The sequence below is a fragment of the Triturus cristatus genome, chromosome 3_1 (genome assembly GCF_964204655.1).
Source record: "Triturus cristatus chromosome 3_1, aTriCri1.1, whole genome shotgun sequence".
Classification (NCBI taxonomy): Eukaryota; Metazoa; Chordata; class Amphibia; order Caudata; family Salamandridae; genus Triturus; species Triturus cristatus.
The window spans coordinates 792,312,605-792,337,687 of NC_140583.1; the positions used below are offsets into that span (position 1 = coordinate 792,312,605).

The window sequence follows — 25,083 nt, forward strand, 5'->3', positions numbered from 1 at the left end:
GAAAATGTTATCTAAAAAAATATTGTCTCATGGAGTTACAACTTATATTGATAACTGGTCATTTGTTGCTGCACCTCAACACTGACAAATTGTCAGGTTGCGGATGCTGCAAACTCAGTTAGTTCTGTAGCCATGTACAACTTCAGATTTGGGGCAATTTTGGTTAACCATCTGGGTCGCACTTCTGCTCAGGGGCTTGATTAAAGTTCTTAGACCTTTTCTCCATTACGTGGTCAGGCATCCACATGCAGGCTCTCGGACTCCTGTTCAGACTCATTATTCAGTGTTTATGTTTTAATTACTCTGTTATAGATCAGATATTGTTATTAAGTTGGTCTAATGTCTATCAGTGTGATCAATTTGGCACCATTGTTTCTTAGATTCGGGTCTTTCCGATTCCACTAGGAACCGAAGTTACACTGCCTGATGGTACTTAGTTAGACAAGGAACACTTAACTCACCATCTTTTTTGTGCCTTATAGGTCTGTAGCTTGCCCACTCTTGGTTTGTGGCCTACCATTATAGAGTCCTCAATTACTTCCTGAAACTGCAGCACCAAGTTGCTGGATATAGTAAGTAGCATTGCCTGAAATGGAAATACCTACACACCTAAACTAGGTGTGTAGAAACATGAGATTGTATATGGGGTTCCCAGTGCTGAATTTGTAAAACGATACTTGAGGAGGGTTACCTTATTTTGTTGGATCCTATTACTATCCACAAGACAGAAAGTTGCGTTGCCACTGTTTCACTTGGATGTAGGATTGTTCATCCAGGTAAATTGGTAAAAACCACAGTGCCCTTGCGGGATATATTTTAGGGTCCTTACCCACAGGTACCACCTATGGCTTGCTTCATCATCGAACCTTCGTTCCGCTCAACTAGTGTGGGGGGACGGGCTCAACACTTTTGTAAGTGAAGTTCCTAGCTATGTGGTTTTAGTGATTGTGAGAAGAAATTAAAATTGGTTGTCAGACCCTACTACTTTTATAATGGTTGGGCCAATGGGAAAGTTAAAAACAGTACAATGTCATAGGGGAGTAGTGACCTTATGCATTTGAGGTGCAGGGAGCCAAATAGGTAAAGACGGGGGTGCTGTCCTTTGACGAAAGTGTGACTATAAGGGAAACCCTCCAGATTAACCCTTGAAGCCTTATTGACTAAATAGGCCAACTCAGACCAATGCAAAAAGGAAAAAGTTCAAAATACTGGTCTGTATGATTTGTGCACATGCCTTTCTTAAAAACTTTTTTAAAAAGACAGATATACATGGAGATAAAGACCATTTACACTTATAGGGATTACCGAAAAATATAAGATCCAGAAGAAAGCCGACCGACCCACACAGGCGATTCTAATGGCTGAAATATGTCGACCCCAGATGTACAGCTTGTTTAGCCATTTTTCAGTACGTGTCTCAAAATGGGGATCCTTAAATGATAATCCCGATGACAAAAGGTGTTGGCATAAAATATAAGAAGCAATAGTGGAGGAGTCTTATCTTTTATCTCACAGGGAAGCTCAAGTGTTGGGGAGGCTTTCATGTAAGAAACACCTGCACACGCGAGAAGGGGATGGTTCTCTAGTAGTCCTGGGCCAAAATTCCGTTCCGTTCGCGGAAATTGCGATAATTTGGCATTTTCGCGCTCCGCGGAAAGCGCGAAAATGTCAACATTTCCGCATTCCGCAGCTTAGCGATAATTTGTTTCTTGCTCGCGCTGTAAAATAATACATTATCGCGTGCGTGCGATCTCCTTACCTGAATCCCCGCGTTCACCGACAAGTTTTCCCGATCCGGTCGCGTTCTCCACGAGATGTTGTATTGTTGGTAGTCATTTGCGCTGTCTTGCGACAGTTTGCGCCCGCAGTAACGTCATGTGTCGCTCGATCACGTCTTTCTTCTCGTCATCATGCACCGCGAGTGAAAACAAGATGGCCGCGCCCGCGAGCAACCGCACGGGTAAGTTGGCGAGCCGCGACCACGCAGAAAATACCGTGAACGGGCTGGAAAAAAACTTCCGAATCTTCGCGATATTTCCAAGTGTTTGCGGAGATTTTGAACATTTTCGCGATAATTTGCGAAAGTGAATTTCGCAAATTCCGCCCACCCCTATTCTCTAGGACAGAGTTACTGCCTCATGTTTGCAGACTAGTAATAATGTAATCGGGTATGTTAGTCTAATTGTTCCAGTGGTAGCAACCGAAAAATACATCTCTAAGTATAAATTAGATCATCAAATGAAAGGTCTTGACTGGAAACATGGAGTCCTGCTGACATGAAGGAAACCGACACTTCTTATGAGCACTTCTTATGTGAATGCAGCGGCTCAAGTGCAGTCTGTACATTCAGACGAAATGGGTTACATTTACTAGAACTATAATACTGTAGGGGTGCTTTGGATTACATCTTGCCTAACTCTACTTGAAGTCAACATGGGGGCTACTTGGCAGAGAACTGTAGCTGAGTCTGCCTTGCGCTTGCTTCAATGAGGCTTTCCGTCAATGGCCGTTTCCTTTCACCTCCTTGAAAACTCTAGTTAATGAAAGGGAAGAGAATAAAAGCTCTAGTCTCACCATCTCTGCTGATCACTCAATACCCCGCGCCTTCGGCAGCAGGCTGGCCTTCGCACTCAAGCCCGTCCCGCTCTTCTCCATTGTCTCAATGTAAGCTAATTAGGATGTTCACATCCTCTCAGCATCGAGTGGACACGTCCACCCCAAAGAATACAACAAACATTGCAAATTTAATGTAAAATGGCCACTTCACACATATCAAGTTCTTAATTAGCCAGTCGAATTAGAAGCGTCATTCTCTGCGCCATCCTGGCAGGCAGGAAATCAATGAAGTAATTCGCGATTAGGAGATGTGGACATTGGCCGAGGCGGACATGGTGAGATGAAACAAAAAGGCAGTGGCTACCCACCTTAGAGAAAATAATACACACTGAGTGACTCAGGGACCCAGGGGACAAGAACAGCATCTTCGGAGCTTAAAGGAGTGACAGACCATGTGACGCAGGCAAGAAGCCAGCCACTATCTGGGTGTTTAAGGATCAACGTATGCACGTACGAATCACAACCGAATCTTCATGTTTAATAGCGCTGCATCATCATCAAGGTTGCAGCTTCTGGACAGGGCAAACAGGTTCAGTGACTGTACTCAACGATGACGTGACCACCGCCTTAATCTTCTACTTCTTGTGGGCAGGGCTATGGTGTTCCCAGACACAAAATGGTGGAATTGGCTTTGCAGCTGAATGTTAAAGATCGAAGAGGCTACTATATAAACATTAGGGAGTCAGAAGGCGCTCCTAAGTTGCTTTCCTTTTTCTGAAGAAGAGATCACAGACTCTTCAGTCTGAACGTGGTGATATGAGTTCTTTCTTGTTAAATTTAAAGGTTAACGGTTAACATTAGACTCAGGAACTCTGTGTTCGACTCGATTAAGCTGAGACAATTGTAATTTAAACAGATTTTGGTTCCATAAAAAGTAGACCAGGCAATCTGAAAAAACTGACAGGTAGTTAAGGCAGTCAGAACACTACTTTAGTGTCGCTGGTATAGGTGTGAGCAATTATACCCACATCGCTGTAGTTGGTATCAACGGTTCAACATCTGCAGCTGGTGCAACTGTTGTACATAAATAATTAATAGCAAAGTTGAGGGGCACAATCGTTATGGTATACTGTAAGTGAGCTGACTAGTGATGGGTCCGGACAAGACACACCCAATTGTTCTCCAGACTTTATACACATTCAGAGGCTAGTGACCCATTGGACGCAACTGAGGACTAGTGCAGAGCTGAGTCCTCTACGTCAGAGTGCAGCACTTTGCATCCCCAATGAATTGTGCACTTTCTGCCTCTTATAGATGGTGAGGGTTTCCAGGAGCAAGCTGCCCCCTCTAAGTCAAAAGCTACCTTCAATTGCCAACAACCATTAAACACAACAAGAACTTGCACCGACTTCCACCAGAACCCATAGAAGAAGGCACTCATGGTCACATGATCATCCATCGCCTGCATCTGCAATACAAAACTTGGAACAGGAGTTACTGGGACATGGAATCACTGGAACAGGAGCACACTGGACCAGGAGGCAACATAATCAGAAGGGAGCTGGACTACGCACAAACTGATCCAAGTGTCAACAGGAGAAGTCCCTTATAAAGTTGGGCCCAAGGAGACACTTGGGGCAGGGAAGGTCAGGGCTGGGGAGGTAATGGACAAGGGAGCTAACTAACCACAGAGACAGCCGGGAATAACCATATGAAAATGCAGAATGCATGGAGAGGCACATGAACATGAAGGCACAGTTCAGAAAGGATCTGGAGTTGGGAAGTATGGTTTAAGCTGGCACAGATCTGAAAAATGGGAAGAAGGCAATCAAGCGGTCAGAGGGATGAACGATATGGAGACCAGCACATAAGGGAGTCACTCACAATGGAAAGATGGGAACGACATTGCTGGGTTGGATTTGAATACAACGAGGAAGATTAATACAAAAAAATACAGCATTGTCACTGAAAGAAACTATGGGCCTGAATTAGAGTTTGGAGGACAGGTTACTCTGTCACACATTTGATTAATATCCTGTCTGCCTTATAACAAGTGTATTATATCCTATGAAACTTGTATTAAGGCAGACAAGATATCCGCCTTATTATAAAACATTGTTAGCTTGGAATAGTGAAAGGCTCAATGGCCTATTGGCAGACAATACCAACGCTCGCACAGATTCGATGGAGGACTGTGAGTCCCAATATCCCCTTAGCAAAGAAACCTACAGCACAGCCCTTATTTATATAGATTAGGTAGAAGGTCAAAAGATCCACGAACATTCTCTCCCTTCCCCATGGAGCGTGATTGCAGGAGAAACACTAATGCTACAGACCATGCAGATACATTCGTACAGGGGAACGATCTGATGAATCATCTCACTCCTCCTATGGAGGATCTCCAGTGGCTAAATCGAAAAACCCTGACCTGTCCCTGTAAGAACCTAACAGAACCAAGATGCCAAGAAATTAGACAATTATGCTTTAAGTGAAAACACATAACATAACATAAACTCAACAAGCATTTACAATGCAATGGTCTCGGCATTGGTAAAGTTAGAGCTATTGGCATTGCTCATGACATTATTTTTGTTTATGTTTTTGTTTTTAAAACATTTAAAGAAACGGCATTGTCATGAGCAATGCCAATAGCTCTAACTTTAACAATGCCGAGACCGTTGCATTGTAAATGCTTGTCACAATTAAAGCTGGCATCATGGTGTATTTTAAATATACGAACATGTCACGCCACCTTAGTTGAGTGCATGAAAGGTGAATCAGCGCAGCTGGCAGCCCGGTTTCTGAAATATTTGATGGCAATAAGGGCTTCTCTGAACTCCTCCATAGTATAGAACTTTAACTTGTAAAGCTGGGCCATGTTATGTACTCCTTTTAAGGTTTTTTATGTCTATAGTAACCAAAACGATGTTTCCATTTTCTTAACTTTTGCTTAATTGATTGAAACAACCTGTCTTTTTATCTTGTACAATAAGGGAAAAAAATGTATATTGTATATTTATTTGTGATTTCATTGCAATGGTTTTAATTAATTGTGCAATAAAAAATTATCTATTTATCTTATAGTCGATGTCCATAAGCTGTTTCTAACAAAATGAAACCTATGTACTTTTACAATTTCCTAGCATGGGTGCACGCCCCATTCCAAATTTATGGTATTAAAAAGCACAAGCTGCAATAAAGAACATTACTTTCGTGACAAAAGTGAATTTCGGATGTATGACGTTACAACGCATACATTTACATCGCGGTACATTACATCGCGGTTTTTACAACGCAAGTCGTTACAACGACTTGCGCTAGGTGGCGCTCTAGGACAAGGAATAGGACTTAGGAGTAGTATAATTTACTATTCCAACTCCAGTCTACGTACAGTAGGGAAGGTGTTGGATAGTAAATTATACTATTCCTTGTCCTAGAGCGCCATCTAGCGCAAGTCGTTGTAACGACTTGCGTTGTAAAGACCGCAATGTAATGGCATCGCGATGTAATGCCCGCGTTGTAAATGATGTTTCCCGTGAATTTCACGTCCAACATAGTCTACTTCCAATTCCAACTACTATGGGGTAGTTCTTTTTTGTTTGACAAATACACCATAGGAGTTTCATCTTGAGCTGTATGGTTGTCAAACACCATGTGTGATCTCTTGTCTCTTTCTCCACAACACTCACCCCTCCAGCACCCTCTTGCTCCCCTCCCTTTGTGACACCCTGCCTGTTGAGCTGGCCTGTAGGTAGTATCTGTCTCGATCCGAACATATAAGCTTTGGTCAGCAATACTTCAATCTGTCTGCGAGCAATGTTCAGTATTAGCAGTATATTATACAACATATCGTACTATTCGTTGTTGCTTGTGGTATTTCATTAAATTTATTCCCGTTAGATGTAAACTACGTCTTCCTGAAACGGTTAGGCTGGATACGAGCAAAAGAAAAAATAAGCAGGCATCAAAAGGATACTTCTGAAAATCTGTAAAGGGCACAAGACATTACGTTTACAGCGGTAATGTCTGTTACCACCCTTTGGCAGGACTAGTGGCAAGGACAGCACTTGTATCAGGGGCTAGTGAAGTAAATTTAGTTATAAGAAGAGCCAAGGTGCCAAGATGAGGAAAGGATACACGGACTGCATGGCCGTGCCAGTAGTGGTGGGGATGGGAGGGGTGAAGGGGAGCAGGAATGCTTGAGGAGGTAGACTTAATCTCAACGCCCTGACAATCAGGTAAGTTAAACAACATGGACTTTTTGAATTCTTTAAAATGTTATTCTCAAATACGATGTCCTTTCGCCGCCGTGTAACTGGCAGGAAGAGAAAACTACAGCAAAACTGAGAGGGCCAACAGAGCTATAGAGAAACTCAAAACACGAGGACTGAGAGAGAGTGAAAAACATTCCATTTGTGAGAAAGGAAGAACCTGGAGGAAGAGGATAAAAAGACGAAAATAAATGATAAAATATTTGGTGAGCTCAAGGGTAAGGAGAGGAAGAAGGGGAAAGCAAGAAAAATAGTGCCAGGATAAAAATACATGGGGAAAGAAGAGCGAGTGGGATACAAAGAGGACAGAATATGTGCGAGCGCTGAGAAGATTCGGACATACCTACAACCGTCTTGTCGTTTCATCACATATTTAGTTTAGGCTTAAGTTTTAATGCATCTCAATGTTTTCAAACTACTTCAAAGATGAACCAAGATTGGTAGTTTGTTAGTAAGGATTTTTGTGAAGTACAAGATTCAACTTAAAAATCAATTAAAATCAATTACTGTGGGAACATTTGCAATGATTTCATAATCCTTATATAGATTCCTGCAGCTCTCATCATATGCATGCCTTCTATAGTTCTGTCCAGACAAATCTACATTTCTAAACAGAGTTTGTCTAACACTAAACAAAGAGAATGAACAAATATAAAAAACAAATTCTAATTGGCCCACATGTACTTCACTTCAAGTCACCACTGCACCACGTCTTCTCTGGCAGATAGTGACACACTCACACTCTTCTGTACAATATCAGTAAGAGCCAATTCCAAGCTCTACAGTTTGTACATGGCAGATACACTTTATATCGGCATTAAATTATGGAATCGCACTGGTCCAGCACAATTTCAACTGGCTCACAATTAGCAAATTAACTTGAAATGCCTGTGACATGTCTACATGAAAATCCACCCTGAAAAAGTCCCTTTCTGGCTAACACGGTAGTTCATCTCACCCATTAAAGTAAGTCACAATAGTTCCAGTGTGCTTTAGGTACAAGGAAAACTGCTTAGGGGCACAATCCTTAAGGTTATTGCTCACACCGATAGGATTCAATTTAACTCCCCCTTCACACACACCTGTCACTTAGGACCTTCCTAGAAAGCCTCTGCTTGAATCAAACTTTCTCCTCCAAGATCTCCCATGTCAATGTAAGTAGCGATCTTTTGCAACATCACCCCGTACATGAATCATATTGGCCCTAACACTATTATGTACCAAAATAATTAACTTTTTAGCGTTAACTGAAGCGCCCTGCTGCTGCCTCACGCCTAGAGGAGACGTAGGGAGACACGGAGCAGATTGGAGAGGTTGCTGGTCCCGGGCTTTAGGAGCGGTACTCCCCGACGAGGCCTCGAGGGGCGGAGGCTGCTCGGCTGGAAGGCTGGGACGGTCCTGCTGACACACGGCGCCCCGGCTGAGGAGCTTAATGCAGGCCCACGACTTCGCCGATGAAGGATCCCGGGACTTCTGCCGAGCGCGCTGCAGGGGAACCTTGCCCGGAAGTGATCGGCACTGCGGGGGCACGCTTTTCTCCACGGTGAGCACCAGAGGGGGAGAGCGGGCGTGTGAAGCTCCTTGTAACAAGGAGGAAGCTGCAAGCTGCGAGCTGCACGAACCTGATGCTGGACACCACCGCCTTTCTCCGAGGTCAGCCAGAACTGCCTCAGAGAAAGGCAGCGGCGTTTCCCGATTCGGGGGCGTGTTTTTCTTTTCTCTCCTCTTGCCATTGGCTGGAGGAGATAATTAGAAAAGTTGAAAAAACACGCCCCCGAATCCGAAAAGGACGGGGCCTGTTCGGAGTGACGGAGCTCTTCTCCAATGGCTGGCCAGCATTTAAGAGGCCAGCCAATGGAGAAGAGGGGAGAAGAGGGGCGGGTTCAAGCCCCTCTTCTCCAAGTCATTATGTCTCGCGAGCAAGGCTGCGCAAGCGCAGCCTTCGCTAGCCGAGACCTAAAAAGGTCTGACGACTTCGTTTCAATCTGATCGATAACAAAGCAGAGGCCCTCTGGCTTGTCAACAGTTGCCCATCATCACATCTTCCTTGACTTGTAGACAAAGATTAACAAGTATTGACGAAGCCAATAGGCTTGGTGTTGGCTACCAACATTTGGCTTTGCCAATGCTTACTTTGCTGTATCAGGTTTTTGTAAAACCTTTTTATTAAAGCCATTACAAAAACGGCCACCCATAATCTGTGTGCATACATGCACACTCATGGATGCTCATTCATTAAAAAAAAAAAAAAATGTAACAAAATCAAATGTGTGTGGTGCGTGCATTGGATGAGACATTAGTGATATGGTTGAAATTGGAAAGAAGCCTTACCATATTCAGGGCAAGCATTTTAACACCATGTCTGTTGTGTTTTTTTTTTGCCGGGGACCACCAAGCTGTCTCTGGGAAGAACAAACATGAGTCCACTTAACCCATGGAGAAAACTCCCAGTCTGTCAGAGACCTATTTTTGAGGGGGTTGTTTTTAGAAATGAAAAATACTGATCAGTCTGCTATGGTGCCAATACATGGCTTTCCGGTTGGCATCGAGGAGTTTTGACAAAAGCACTCTTGAGTGTTGCTTGAAGACATTTCAGAAAAAAATCCTCTCTACATTGGGGAACTGCAGATAGGACTGGGCTGAGTCTGCCGAAGCTGGAGGGGCATCCGCCATTTTCTATGGCTATCCTGTTACCACCCAACTCTATTATATAGAGTTCAGTGGTCAAGATTCTCAAAACACAGATTTACGGTCTGCTGTATTACGAGTGCCATAGGCTACAAAAAAGTGGTGTTTAGTCCATCCGAACGTTTTTTATGATTGTGAATTAAGGAGGAAGGTTATGAGTGTGAGAACTGCACGCAAATTCAAATCCAGACAGCCACTGATGTGTTGAGGTCACTGTGGGAAAATGTGAGCACACCTTCCAGAGGTTGCAGCTATGAGAGTTCTACTTCCATCTCTCACAAGATTCATTGAAGGCTAGTCACACATGAAAGAAGAATAAACATCACCAAATGGAATACGTCTGACATCAGTGATGCTCCTAGAACTCCTACCTAGGAATTGCAGGTTAGCCCCACTGAACTGTGTAGTATTACATTTTGCTGTGCTATTTACGTACTTTTTATTTACTAAGGTAAGCACTGGGATGGACAAGGCCATATTATGTGTGTTGTTTGACTGTTAAGTTCTGAGCCCTTGCCCTCCAACACTACCTCCCTGAGAAGTCTATGACAGCTCGCTCTGTTGCCTTGAGTGTCCAGCGCAGTAAGTGTGTACTAGTCCCAGATCAAAAAAAGCCATAGTATGACAGTCCAGATCATCATTGGTAAACAACCTCTCCCATCACGATTGGGGCCCAGTAGCCTGTGTCTGCCCTCTGGCCCCACAAATGGGGTCTGACAAGCCAATGGTTAAAGGGTCTAGTCAAAGAAACCAATTTTTGAAAGCAGTGGACTCAAAGCACACTATAGGTATATTGCATAAAGAGGACCGAAATGGTTATGAGTTGACATATCAAATAGCACCACAGTCTATTTCATGAATATTTATATGAAGTTATTTGTACCTGCCATTTAAATTAATGTGCAAGCACCATCTCCTATAACCCCTGTACCAGGGCATTTCTATGTATCTCTATGCACCCTGGTTCACATCTGCTGCTTGTAGCAAGTCAGCATCCGCAATATGATCAGGCAACAGTCTGGACCTCAAATCTCACCTGCACCCCAGAATGGGGACCACTCTCTTGAGACGAAGACCTGCTTCTGCGTTTGAAGTGGTGGGGGTGATAGACTGGAAACCTGGGGACGCCTTTAGTCTCCTCCTCCGAAGTGTCCATATCTGCAGAGTACGGGGACCGGTGCTCGATGCTGAGGGGGGCACCCTTTGCCAAGGCAGTGGTTCGAGCAACCTGGGGCTGCTCTAGGATGGTGTTCGTGTCTTGCGGTGATGTGTGGAAGAGAACAAAGAGAAGGGTGGAGAGAAGGCAGAAGGTAAAGAAAGAAAGTAATTAATATAGTAAACATTTAGATGCTTCCTACAACGAATGAGAATTCTCATAGACTGAGTCTTGCAGCTCAAACCACCAGTGAGCTGAGGAATTAACATCCTTTAACCCTTGCCTGACTGAAACATGCAACTAACTCATTCCCAGCCCTGCCTGTCTGTGGAGGGAAGCAGCTTGTCAGGTGTACTTATGACTTTGTCATGGGTTGGACCACCACTTCCGGCTGAGAAACAACCCTTGAGCATCTCTGGATTACCTCTGTTGATAATCCCTTGTCATTTACCTATGTTATAATTTTTCATAAGAAACTGCTGTTCTCTTCTGCAGTCCTCTCTCACTCAGAGCACGTGCTAGGTTGTCCCATCAGTGTGTGTAGGTGTGAATGATGCACAGTCTTGAAGAGCAGTGATGGGATTGATTGACCAAATGAGATTTCAGCATCGTTTACTGTAACGTGTAGCCTTTCAGTTGTTCTACTCCCTGTGGGGCATATTAACAAGGCGGCGCTATAAAATTATCGCCGCTTTTGCTTTCGCCTTATCAGCAAAGACACGCTATTGCGTGTTTTGCTGACTTAGCGCCCGATTACAGCACACCTTACTTTGCATCGCTAATGAGATGCAAAATAGGCGTGGCTGTGAAACCAACCAGGTAAAATATATCGCAAAGGCAGCTTTGAGATATTAAAAAGGAAGGGTAGTGATTATTTAAATCGCATTAAGTATGCCTCAACGCAGGAATTTAACGTCTGTTAAATTCCGGACTAATGCATACTTAACATGGGGGGTGGTTTCTGTGGCTAAGACCACAGGCCCTATCATCTAGGATATCGCCGTTTTCCATCATGGAAAACGGCGATATCCACACTATCTCTGGAATTTTTATTGCCTCGACAATGCGCGCTGTTGATAACGCGCTAACCGGGCGATAAATTCCAGAGATAGCCGGCAATAAATATGCAAGCGCTAAGCGCGCTTTGCGATATTTATCGCCGGCCCCTTGATTTCTTTGATCTCCTGCGGGTTGTCGCTCTCTTTCTCTCTCCACCTCCAGAAAGAAACAGGTTAGGTCATCAGTACTAAGTATGCATCCCAGAAGAACCCTGGAAGATGCTCAAATGCTGACTTTCAAACACCATAAAAGGCCATGGGAATCTCGCCATGTTTGTAATGGTTGTTCCCGGAAATACTTTCCAAGTTGGAGAATAGCAAGAGAGTGAAAACGTGCTTGAATGACTGATGGATATAGACACAAGTACAGCGCAATGACATCAGCATCACAATCGCTCTGAACACAACATTGTGGGTGTGCTTCAGAACAGCTTGTGCAATTGCACGGCTTCTCTGTGTTTCACATAAGGATCAAAGAAAACCACTGGTTTCGAAATTGTTGGGGAGCAGGGCATCATGTACATGCCCTTCAGCTTGCTAATGTGACACATTCTATAGAACCCTTATTGTTGCGCCAAGTTGGTCAACATTTGTCCATGATCGGAGTTCTGGAGAAGTTGGAGTCTTTCTGTGAACTTATTTGCAGCTCCAGGACCTACCAGGTTTGTTGGTGCTGTCGGTACTCCTCCGGCGAGAGTTGACTGTGAGCCTGACCTCGGTGCTGAACTCCTGGTCCGGTGGCTCCATGGGGTGGCCCTGCTCCTGTAGGATGTGGTGAAACATGGCAGCAAGCTCGGCTTCGGCGATCATAGACTCCTTCTGCAAGGTGTCCTTCCCGGGGCCGCTAAACTCAGAGAACGACTGAGGACAAAGGAAGCAGCAGGACCGAAAAGTCAGCCAGCAATTACAAAATATATATATATATGTATGCATAATGCATGTCCATGGTGATAGCTAATCAGACTGAGATCTACAATGGAGCTGTTTCAGAACATTCTAAATATGGCATAGTTCAACAATAAAACTGTAGGGTTGTTGCCTCTGCCTAACCTTATCCTTTAACAGTGAACTCTGTTATAGTATATTTTCTGACAACAGTCCCAACATGCATCAAAGGGCATCGTAAGCTGGTCATACTGTTAACACAGTGGAAGCCTGATTGGGGATTGATAAACAAAGCTGTGTAGTTTCAGAATATTTCATCTGGTCATGTGCAGGGTTTTTGCTTTGTTCCCTTTTTTAGCATTAATGATTCAGCAGCGTCTCGCCAACCGAGTGGGGGCTTACCAAATCATTTAAGCTGCATCATCAGTGGTGGTTTAAAAAGACTATCTTCCTTTAAAACCCGTTTGGCATCTTACAAGAGAGGCGTAGCAATGGAAAGTGTTACATTGAATACATTAAATTAAAAATGGAGGCCATCATTTATTGTGCTGGATTGCAGCCCAGTCCACTAACCAATGGGGAAGCTGCTTAAGCCAAGCTAGATGACTTTAACATTCACTATTCATGAGGCCTACATTGCCAAAGCCTAATTTTATCATCATGCATTGGCCAGAATAAAAGACACATTACCAATTTCTGACGTTGTCATCATGCCTTAACCAAATGACGAAGACTCATAACCTTCATGAAAATATTGCACAGTGATCAAAACAACTAATGCCAAATGCGTCAACATCCCTTAACTAAAGGGACGGAAGCTTCAGCAAGCCCTAATGACGTCAACATACACTAACACAATCGAGACAAGAAAAGACGTGGCACGCAGAGGGGCGGGGCTAGAACGAAAGCGAAACAGAATATGAGAGAGGGAATGAGAGTGAGGGGTTAAGCGCGAGACAGTGAGAGAAGAGAGAAGGGTGAGCAAATACAATGCAGCGAACATTCCAGAGAAGATAAGTGCATGAAATATAAAAAGAGAAGAATGAGTGAGAGACAGCCCGCTTCCCAAGTACCTTTGCGACGTCATGCTCAGCAGGAGTCAAACAGAACTGTACCGATGGCCGGCGGGACTGCGCCGAATATTCCGAGTCCAGTTCAAAGTCAAAGGGGTGGACAGAGAGTAGGCGCTTTGACTTTCGCATCTTAGAGAGGCAGAGAGAGTGAAATGAAGTAAACCACTCAAAATAAAAAAAACAAGGCATGTATAGCATAAGACCGTCACCACACCTTAGAAGGGCCGAGAGGAAGATCAAAGGGAGGCAGACAGAGGAGCAACAGGAAGACAGGGCTCGCTGTCAACTGATGGAGGCCCCTGTCATATGTCAAAGGACAGGTGACAGCACCCCACGGACTCTGGAGATAGCAGAGCATGACTGGGGTCACACTCTCACAGACCGGGGCAATAGGAGACACAAACCTAAGTGAAATGAAGACTGCCGTAATGAAGAAATATTACAGTGATGAGAACAAAATGAACAGTTCATGACGCCAAAGATTTCATTTTATGATAGGTTGACAAGAACGAAGCTGTGAAAACAAATGCAATAAGGATATGTCATCAAACTTTACCTTGAAACCAGGCTACATCTCATTTAATATACTGTACCGAAACCATCATTTCAAGCCTCACTCTTGTTTCGGATCTCACAAATCAGAGAACCTTCTAGCTTTTAGATGTCTGTAGGTGAAAGGCTCTTGTGGAGCTTACCAAAACCCTACAGTGGGCTTGGAACTCACCCATTCTTACCATTGGCTGGCTTGACTGTCACTCTCATTTGATTGCTTCTTGTTAAATGAGTTGCCTTCCTTTTCTTGTGCTTGTCTCGCCCCTGGAGCATATCCTCCTTACCATCCTTTTGACTGGATAACTTACATACTTCCACTGCTCACATTCATGGAACTACGTTTTTCTTTTTCTTTCAGCAATCCATGAGAATGTACGTTTTCTAGCTTTCACCCTCGTGTGCTGCTTCACCCCAAGACACCAAGACCTTATGACTAAACACATGCATGGTTTCACTGACTGAAAATAAGTACAAATGCACAACCCAAGACAGTTTTACTCTCACTACCTAATTTGAAAGATGCTAACACTAAGTCTTAGAAGGGTAGGGGGTTCTTTACATTTGAGACTGAAGGGTTTGGCACCTGTTCTACAATGAGGTGGTATTTACAGTGACATTACATTGTCGTCTATCCAGAAAGAAGCTCTCTATAATCTTTAAAAAGCACACAATTGTCATTATTTTCAGACTGATTACCAACTGACAAGCACACTTTATGGTCACTAAGGCTAAGTTATACTAGATTTTTAAATGGTATTGATTGAGCATGCAGAGATCATGAAAACAGTCCTGTGACCCATTGGTCTAACTCTGCAAAGGGTTGTACAACTAAATATCGGCCCCCAGAACATTGTGGCACAAGAATATCAATCAGGTGTTTGTTAAGCACGACTACTCACCCATAAGGGTCTCAAAGCGCTGGAGGGGGCGGGGTGCGGGGGGTGCAGGTTCCAGTCCATCAAGGAGGGGGTCTGTTGAAAAGCCAGGTTTTGAGGTTTCTCGCGAAGATGGGGAGTGATGTCTGTCTGAGGTGGAGCTGAAGGGTGTTCCAGGCTCTGGCCGCGAGGAAGGAGAGGTCTTTCCGGTGCAGGGGACCACAGCGTAGGAGAGCTGGGCTGATCGTAGGGTCCTTAGGGGTGCGTGGAATTTGAGTTGGCTGTTCAGGTATGCTGGTCCGGTGTCGTGGAGGGACTTGTGTGCGTGGGTGAGAATCTTGAAGGTGATTCTAGCCTCGATGGGGAGCCAGTGGAGTGTGCGCAGGTGCTGGGAGATGTGGCAGTGTCTTGGCAGGATGAGGACCAGTCTTGCGGTGGTGTTCTGGATGTCTTGTAGCTTGCGGGTGAGGTTTTTGTTTATTCCGGCATAGAGTGCGTTGCCGTAGTCGAGTCTGCTGGTGACAAGGGCGTGAGTGACGGTCTTTCTGTGCTCGAGGGGGATCCATTTGAAGGTCTTACGTAGGAGGCGGAGGGTGTGGAAGCAGGAGGATGCAACGGAGTTGATCTGGCGGTCCATTTTGAGCTCAGAGTCCAGGATGATGCCAAGGTTGCGTGCGTGGTCCGTGGGGGTAGGTGGGCTTCCGAGGGCGGGGGGCCACCAGGTGTCATTCCAGACATCGGGGTTTGGGCCCATGATGAGTACTTCTGTTTTGTCAGTATTGAGTTGTAGGCAGCTGCTTTTCATCCATTTGGCGATGGCTTCCATGCCTTCTTGAAATTTGTATCTGGCGTTGTTGGGTTAGTTGGATAAGGAGAGGATGAGTTGGGTGTCTTCTGCGTAGATTGAGTCCGTAGGTTCTGACGATGGGGGCGAGCGGAGCCATGTAGATGTTGAAGAGCGTGGGGCTGAGGGAGGACCCCTGGGGGACTCTACAGATAGTTGGTGTAGGGTCCGAGAGGAAAGGGGGGAGTCTGACCTGCTGTGTTCTGCCGTTGAGGAAGGAGTGGATCCTGTCGAGGGCCTTGTACCGGATCCCTGCATCATGTAGTCTGCGTATTAGGGTGTGGTGAGAGACTGTGTCGAACGCCGCTGAGAGGTCCAGTAGGGAGCGGATGTCATCTGTTGCGGCGAGGAGGGCGGTTTCTGTGCTGTGTTTTTTTCTGAAGCCAGATTGGGAGGAGTCGAGGAAGTTGTGCTCTTCGATGAAGGTGGCGAGTTGACTGTTGATGGCTTTCTCAATGACTTTCGCTGGGAATGGGAGCAGGAGGATGGGTCTGTAGTTCTTGTGGTCAGTGGGGTCCGCTGATGGCTTCTTCAGGAGGGGGTTGATCTTGGCGTGTTTCCAGTCGTCGGGGAATAAGGCGTTCGACAGGGAGCGGTTGATGGTGTGGCGGAGCATGGGTGCGATGGTGTCGGCGGCTCTGATGAAAATGTGGAGTGGGCAGGGTTCCGTGAGGGCCCCGGAGTGGATTGACTTCATTGTCTTCAGTCTGTCTTCGGTGGTGAGGGCTGTCCAGTTGTCGATCGTTGGCTTCAGGGTGTCTGGTGAGGGTTCAGTGTGTTGGTTGTCTTCGTCCAAGTTGTCGTAGATGTCCTTGACTTATGGTGGAAGAAGGTGCTGAGTTTGTTGCAGAGGTCTTGCGAGGGAAGGATGTCAGTAGACTCACTGGTGGGTTGGGCGAACTTGATGATGCTGAAGAGTTCTTTGCTGTTGTGCGCGTGTGTGGAGATTCTGTCTTCAATATCAGGGACAGAATATAGGAGGGACAAAATCTCGAAAGGTAGGTGCATGTAGAGATGTATATGGATTTACTTTTTCTAATTCCCCATCTACGTACTTGAAGGCCAAGGTACATATATGTGGGGTGGGGTATAGAAAGTCTAGACTCACTTACCTGTCAATATTTTATTTTCGATATTTTGTCCTCAATATTGTGTTCCATGTTAGAGCACATTTATTAATAACGACTTATGTGCATTATTGTGTGTTTAAGTTAGAATAAGTAAGCCATAAAAATAATTTACTGGGTCTTGGTCTAGTTGCACTGACACCTGAAAAAATTAGCTTCTAAAAGTTACACAGGGTGCACGATTTCTGACTCTTATTCTGTGATATCCCTTTTTAGGTCTCGCCTAGCAACACAGCGCATGCGTGCTACCCGCCTTGGCGAGATCTAATGTTGTCGGTTTCTTGGCCGAAGGGGGACAGGACATGTGCGCGCCTGGACAGGCGATGTGCACGCGCATGGCGTCTCCGGGAGGGGGAAAGGACATGTGCGCGCCCGGACAGCTGATGTGCACGTGTATGGCTCTGTCGGCTCCAGATCATCTCGGGCAGGAGATGTGCACACACCTGGACGGGAAACAGCTTTGTGTCCTGGCCTCACGCTCTTGCCCCCCTTCCTCCTCTGTACTTCCTCTGGTTTCACCTCCCCTCCTCCCAACAAAACTTCTCTCCTTACGGTTTTTCGCCCTCAGGCAGAAAGCCCGTTTGGCTGCTGGTACTGAGCGCTGGCGCCTGCTCACGCGAGAAACCACGCAGAAGCGAAGCGCTGAAATCGGCTCATTCTTTCCAGGAGTCGTGTGAAAGTGGTCATATTAGCACAAGTTTGGAACCCGTGAGCTGCAATGGCCCCGACAAAGAGCTGTAAGGAGATAACACCCCTTAGGTATTTCTGGGGCCAGCGCCCTACAAATGTAGGACCCGCGTGTGCAGGAAATTCCAAGACTCACCAGCATCAGGGGGGTTCGGAGAAGACTTACAGTGAACAAGCGACGGAAGGAATAGGCGTCTATAGAAAAATCACAGTGAGGGAGTACCTGGGGAAATAACATTCGTACCCGTTTTAACCATATATCCTAAATGGCACTGTGTGGGTGCAGAGTGATGCGGGTGCACCTGAACCGAACCAGTCCGCCTGATAATCCATCCACACACACACACATCCATTCATTCATCTACCCTTCTAACCACCCACCCACCCTCAGACACACACATTCATAAATAAATCCATCCATTCATCCATCCACACACCCATCCTCGCACGTTCATGCATTCATCCATCCACCGTCAGACAGCCACGCATCCAACCACCCACTCTCAGACACATCCACACATTTAGCTATCCAGGCATACGCACGCGCACTTGTGAATGTGCGTGCATTGCGGAATGCGCTTGCGCAATGATGCCCTCTGACCTTTTTTATGCTTTTCCTTAGAACGTGTGCACACAAACGAGGACACTGAGTATATTCCCCATGACCGCTGAAGAGTGGGTGTGCAGAGAATGCCTCAGTACTGTGTACGTGCACTGCGGGCAGCTAATGATCTGTGTGTGTGCATGCCAGAATGTGTGTGTGCACAGGTGGTACTCAGTGTATTGGCGTGTGTGCATACTTGCGAATGTGAGTGGTGCATGTACATACTTAAGAACTGTGCATGTCTCTCTTACTGATCTAGAAGGGAGGATCTCGGCGGGGCAAGTTCAGCTTTTTATACTTCCACGGTCGGTCAGTAACAAAAGTACCAGTTTGCTGGTTAATAGTTCGGCAGTGATAGCTGGCTGCCCTCGCACTTGGCGCTGTACAAGTGGCCTCCGGTTCCTGGTAGAGGAGAAGGCTGGTGGACCCGGGCTGTCGGCGGTGTGGGTGCCCGGGTGGCACCAGTGCTGGGCACTGTGTCGTGCAGTGGGGTGGTGGTGCCTCTTGCCGTCACTGGCACAAGCGGGCCTCTCAGTCTCATCGACTCAGGGGACCACTGGCAGATTGAGCTGAGCGCCTACGACGGCCTTATATTTCTACAGACCAACCGCAGACCGTGTCTGTTAAAGAATGTTTGTAAGGTGTTCGAGGGGCCGCTAGAAGTAGGGTGCCAAGTGAATCCCCAGTCTGTCTTGAGAGACGGCCAGGGTTGGGTGCGGGGTCAAGGACCCGAGTGGGGCGAGGGCTGCTCCAGAGGGCCCCTGGCAATAAGCTAGCTCCTGGAGAGGTGATGCTAGCAGCGCTATCCGTCGCACAGGGATTGTAGGGGGGTTGTGCGTTTGTGTCTGCAGTTCACTGCTTTTGTCGGTGCCCCTCCCCCCCCAATCAGCCACAGATTATGTGCTTCACTTATGCTGTGTGTATCCAGGTAGACCTCTGAATCCAGGGTCGGCACTAGGGTGGTTCGAACGGTGCCACTGCACCGGGTGCTGACTTTGGGTGGAGGAAGCCATGTTTTCACAATATATTGTGGATGTAAAAGCACCTGCTGCAGATTCTTTGCCTCCAGCCATTTCCGGGCAACAGTAAAAATGTCAATATAATGCTGTGATTAATATTCATGGTGGAGAGAGATCGGACTGTTGTCTAATGGAAATTTTTATTGCTCATAAGGTTGCGCAGAGGGTTAATATGCCTGCTGCAAAGAACGTGTACCATGCAGATCACAGAAGTGCATATAATGTAAATATTTCAGAGCGTTACTGCGTTTGTCACAGAGATCCTTTTGTTACTTGAGTTTATAAGTTAAAATCCTAATATAACACAGTGATCTATGAACTGTCATCAAAGGGCACCATGCACACTGCAAGATATAGGTTAGAACATTGTTTTCTTACCCAGCCTTTCATTATCCTATTGTCACAAAAAGGGTTAATTTGGGTAAAAATTCATTATTATTATTATTAGTATTATTATTATTATTCTTATTGAGAACCCCCAACTATGGTGTTCTGTTTTTAAATACTGAGTTTGTGCTTCTTCAAACCAAGCACTCTTAAAATATACCGCCTACCAGTATGGATGACATGTGACTCCTACACCTTGTAGTCGTCTGTCTTATGTAACCTTTCCTATACACTGATTTACACATGTATGATTCATTGTCTCTGTGTAGTGTGTGTATGTGTGATCTAAAGTGCTCTGACACCCTACACTGGCATGAGTGGTGCTATAAAACAAAAGAAATGCATGTGAGAGAGAGTGGTTTTGGAAACTTGAGGGGCGCTGTTAAAGGGTGGTAGGGAGGGAATCCGTAGCGACAGAGGTCTTTGGGGTGCGCCAACAAACATTGTCATGCCTGCAGCACCAAAGCCAACCCAGCCTCTGAAAACTACCACTGGGACCCCATGGCTCTTGGCATCATGCCCTATCTGGGGTGGGAGGGTCTCACAGACCTCCTGAAAGCTACCACTTGGACCCCATGGCTCCTGGCATCATTCACTGTTGGCAGATTCTCTTACAGACCTGTATAGTCCTTGCTTACGAGAAGCAAGGCTGGCAAAAAAGAGACTGCCAGCCTTGCTTCTCATAAGCAAGGACTATAAGTACAAAGTGCATGTTTACGCACAGCTGGGAGGTTTTCAAACGCATAAATAAAACGCATTGTCATTTACAATTCCAATAGCACCAACTCTCGCAAATGTGAGACTATTGCATTGTAAATGCTTGTTCAGAAAGTAGTTGAAATAAGCTCTATTTTGTGGTGTTAAGCTGAGATGAAATTAAATTCTGTCATGGCTTCGGAGGAAGCTGCTTTCTAACTACTTACTTCTGTAACACGTCATGGACTTTTCTCTGTTCCTGTGGATGATTAAGAAGCATCCATTGTATTGAATGAGTACAAAGTTTTGGTGTCATCTTGTTTGTAGGTGAAAGGGATTCATAGGACTAATTACGAGTGGCTTGTTAAAAATCAGTGCTGTGTGTAAACCCCTGGACAGGACACATGGGACGGAATTATAAGTTTGCCTTTATTTAACACATCCGGTAAATAATTGATGTGTTAAATAACACAACATTCGATCAAATTTTTACCTAATACAATTTCTGAAATGCTGACTGGTTTCTGTGAATGTAACCCAAGGTGCCACTTCACACCATGCAAAGGACAATCTGGTACATGCATCAAGCAAGGATTTTGCGAGTCCTTAATAGCGAATATTAAGGATTCGCAATTAAGGACTCGCAAAATCCTATGCATGTAGGAATCGCTATAATAATAGCGATTCCTACACATTCCATATTTGCGACTCGCAACTTACGAGTCGCAAATAAGGAATAGCTTCCCATTCATTCCTATGGACCTTAAGGCCCATAGGAATGAATGGAAAATTGCTCATGCAATTTCAGGGTGCAAGGGTGTCAAAAGGACACCCTGTTGCACCCCTGGAATTGACCTCTGAACATATGTTGTGCACACACATGCCCTAAGGGCATGTGTGTGCGCAACATGAAACTTTGAGAAATGCACAAAAGTGCTTTTTTCAAAGATTTTGCAAATTATCATGAAGTTCAACTTCATGGTAATTTGTGCACCCTATTAGTGAAATCGCTAATTTTTTAACTTTAATGCATTGCATTTAAGGAATCTCAATTTGGGATTCCTTAAATGCAATCGCAATTTAAGTAATCGCAATTTAGAGATTACTTAAATTGCGATTTTAGCATTTGGGATGATGCATCCCAAATGCAAAAATACAGGTCGCAAGGGGCAGATTCTGAGAATCTGCCCGTTTGCGACCGGTTTTTCTTTTGATGCATGTGCCTGAATATTCTTTATTCCTACGAAACTATTAGTTTTTGATATGTGTGTCAGACGTTTCCTGGCTTTTATCAGTGTCAGACTTCATGTCAGTCCTCTTGTTGTTCTTATACTTAGATAATTTACAAACATTTCCTTGTTTTCATACCAAGCAGTCCCTAAAACAGTTTGCTTACTCACTCTATACTTAAGATATTTTATGAATTATTGAATTGCCTCACTAACCAATCGTTTTGCCTTCTTTAATGACTCTTAGTTTTGAATAAACCTTCATGGTTTGAACTTTAAATCTTGTCCTGTGTGGGTTTTCTGGTGTGGATTTTCTTTTATTTGCAGAGAGCCCTCATCCTTTGGTACTTACACAGCCCTCATCTGTCCCATTGGTCCTTTATTTAGTGTAATGCACCAATACCATTGGTATTCTGGTGCAAGGATGCCTGCGTCGTGGGCAGATTGTTTTTGTGCAGGAAGGGGCACCTTACTGCACAAAAACAATCACAAGAGGCTTTTTCTTCTTGCAATGCATGCTGTAGAATGCAGCACGCATTGAAAGAGGAAAAAACGAGGAGAAATGAAAACATTTCTCCTCGTTGCGCCTCGCTACGCCACCTTTAGGGTGGCATAGCATTCAGACGCATTTCCAGATTTACGATTTCTCGTAAATCTGGAGATGTGTCTTGTTCCATAGGTGTTGCGTGGGAACACCCACAGCAACACCCATGGAACGCCCCTTCAACGCACAGTGCTGCGTGTGAAGGGGCCATATTTACGAGGAGAGGAAAAGTCACACAGGGTGGATTTTCCTCTCCTTGTAAATATGGAGGAGCCCCCTGCGCCACCAGTACGTCACTAAAAGTGATGTAGTGGTGGCGCTGGGGGCTTGTAAATCTGCCCCTCAGTTTGCAACCTGCAATCTAGGGCACGCTAGAAAGCTAAACATTTATCTTTGAGGCAACGCATTATATCGTAGGCATTAATAAAATCCCAGCCAACCACATATGACATGAAGTAAAGGCATTCCCGACTCATGCTTCCTCTCATTAGTGCTCGCTACGACACATGAGTACACGCCCTGGACAGGCCTCGCCAAATAGCTCAAAAGCAACTTTTGAATACTGAGTTGAACCGTTGCCATTTGAGCTTCTGAGCTTTTGCAACTATGCCTACTGTGACACTCTGGTGATCTTGGGTAGACTGGCTCTCAGTTTGAAGAACTGTAATTCACATGCCTTTGGCAGAGACTCGGCAGGGGTCTTCAAATTGGGGGCCGCCCCCACCTATGGAGGCCCTAACTAATCCTATGGGGGGAGTCACTGGTTAAAAGAAGCATCAGGCTGATAGCAGTGCTTTGTTTTAAGTTGAAAACAAATGAACAGTCAGCAACTCTGTAATAGGCCAATATCTTTGTGTCATTGATCTCTGGCTGGCAGTATGTGTCTAAAGGGAATGGACTCTAAATATTCTTCAAACCCCCCTGCTCCCATTTCGAATAATCAAACAGTGGATACTTTTACAAGTTAGTAAGGCCTAGCTAATCAGAATAGTATGATTGGCAATCGTGTATTTGATTGCATTTTTAAAAGGTTTGATTTACTTGTAATGTTTAAATAGGTCAAGACATATTTAAACAATGCAAAGTTAATTAAATAATTGTGAAAAATTCTGGGGGTGGGGGAGGGGAGGCAATGATTTTTTCTATTCTGGTGGTGGGGAGCGTTGGAAGACCACTTCTTTAGAGGTATCCGAGCACATTAGCCTGTCTGTTTTTTTTATAAGAAGTTATTCAGTAAAAACAGTAACTGTCCAAACTGATTTGTCTATCATCGCTACAAAAATGCACTAGAAAACGACGTGAGACAGTGCCCTAAATAGTCATGTGCTTCTAATGTCACCTCTCCGGGAAAAAACCCATAGGTGAGATGTTATTCTGCAGTATGTTATGTTTACCAGGCTGTAGCGCTGTGCCTCGTCGTCATCCTCCGCTATATCATCAGGAAACATGCCAGCATCCATCTGTCGCAAGTACTCTCCTAGTTGGAAAACATGATGGAAAAATGTGTTAAAGGCACTTGCAGGGGGGACTTGGAAAAGCCTAATATATGGCACTTTTCAATAGAACACAGTGCTGATGGAACAACTTATCCCATGTCACCTTGTTTAGTAACACAGGGACCACTGCCTAAAAACACTGTGGGGTACATTCTTGAAAAAAATCATCAAATCTGTGACGTAGAGGGGGGCATGCGGATATGGGAGTACAGGAGATAGCCAATTGGGTGCTGATTCAAAAAGATTGGTAGTTCTAGGACCTAACACCTGGCTTACCTTGTCCTTGAATATTCTTTCTGGCATATCAGTCCAACTGAAGCAGTACTCCATATACTATATATACATTGTACCCCATAATTCTACCATTCAGGCATAGCCTTTGTCTCATTGCATCACCAGGCTTGGGAAGTCCACTACAACCAACGCTGATACGGCAGATGTATGCACGGACAAGCGTGTTATTCCCCAACAAATTTAAATAATTATGTATATCGTTTTCTAAAATAGCCCCTCCTTGTCACTGCCATTCAGGTGCAATCTCTTCATGGCCCTAGCACCGACTTTAGGGTTATCCACTATACCCTTGTCCAAGATGGTGTTCATGTAGAAGAATCAGGTGCCTCAAAGCTACAAATCCTTTAAGCAACATTGTTTTTTCTTATTTCTAATACTGGGACATGGTTTCATTGGCATACTTTGGGTATTTGGATATCGCCTTCATAAACCCTGTCTGACATGACATCAGTAAGGGTGTGCCCTATCGTAGAAATAACTTAAGGAACCTTGACCAGGCACATCACCTGCCTAGACTGGGGATTCTAACTGGAGCAAAGACTAACGGGAACACCCAAGACTTCACAACACCGCTCAAAACCACACACCCTCTCAGGTGGAGAAGGGATTCCCAGTGGTGGTAGTCTTGAAAACCTGACTTGATTACGACTCTGGAGAACACATCTGGTCTAGTTATGCTAAACATTTATGCATGTTGAAGACAAACATATAAAGGCATTGGTCCGCTGACTTGCCAGAGGACAAATTGGTGCCTAATGGTTCTGAGTCACCATGGGGGACAAGTACTAGGAAGACTGCACATAAGCAGAGTCTGCTTCCTCTGTCACTAGTGCACTCTTTCAGCTCTGAAACATCTGAATCAAGAAGAGAGGCCTCTCACATGCAGATGGAGATTGCAGCGAGTTGTTGTGACACATGTAGTGGAGCCTCTTGTGTGAGTGGGGTGGCACAGAAACTCCCTATTCCATGCCTTGTGCCTGCATAGCAGCCCTCTGGGCCTTATCTTTGTTTGGTTTGCCCTGCCCCCTTCTTGCAGCTGGGC

General features: G+C 45.1%; 1 protein-coding gene across 5 annotated transcripts in view; it reads right to left on the reverse strand.

Annotated features, from left to right (window-relative positions):
* MLPH (melanophilin) overlaps positions 1 to 25,083 on the reverse strand; it is a 445,337-nt gene that overhangs the window by 119,642 nt on the left and 300,612 nt on the right. For 3 of the 5 annotated variants that reach the window (XM_085645086.1, XM_085645085.1, XM_085645089.1), the window contains exons 6-9: positions 23,646 to 23,728; positions 13,688 to 13,816; positions 12,389 to 12,590; positions 10,552 to 10,772 (exon numbers count right to left, since the gene is read on the reverse strand). In XM_085645086.1, the coding sequence (XP_085501212.1) occupies positions 10,552 to 10,772; positions 12,389 to 12,590; positions 13,688 to 13,816; positions 23,646 to 23,728 (635 nt within the window). The remainder of the gene's footprint in view (positions 1 to 10,551; positions 10,773 to 12,388; positions 12,591 to 13,687; positions 13,817 to 23,645; positions 23,729 to 25,083) is intronic. The other 2 variants (XM_085645088.1, XM_085645087.1) reach the window with 1 other exon arrangement.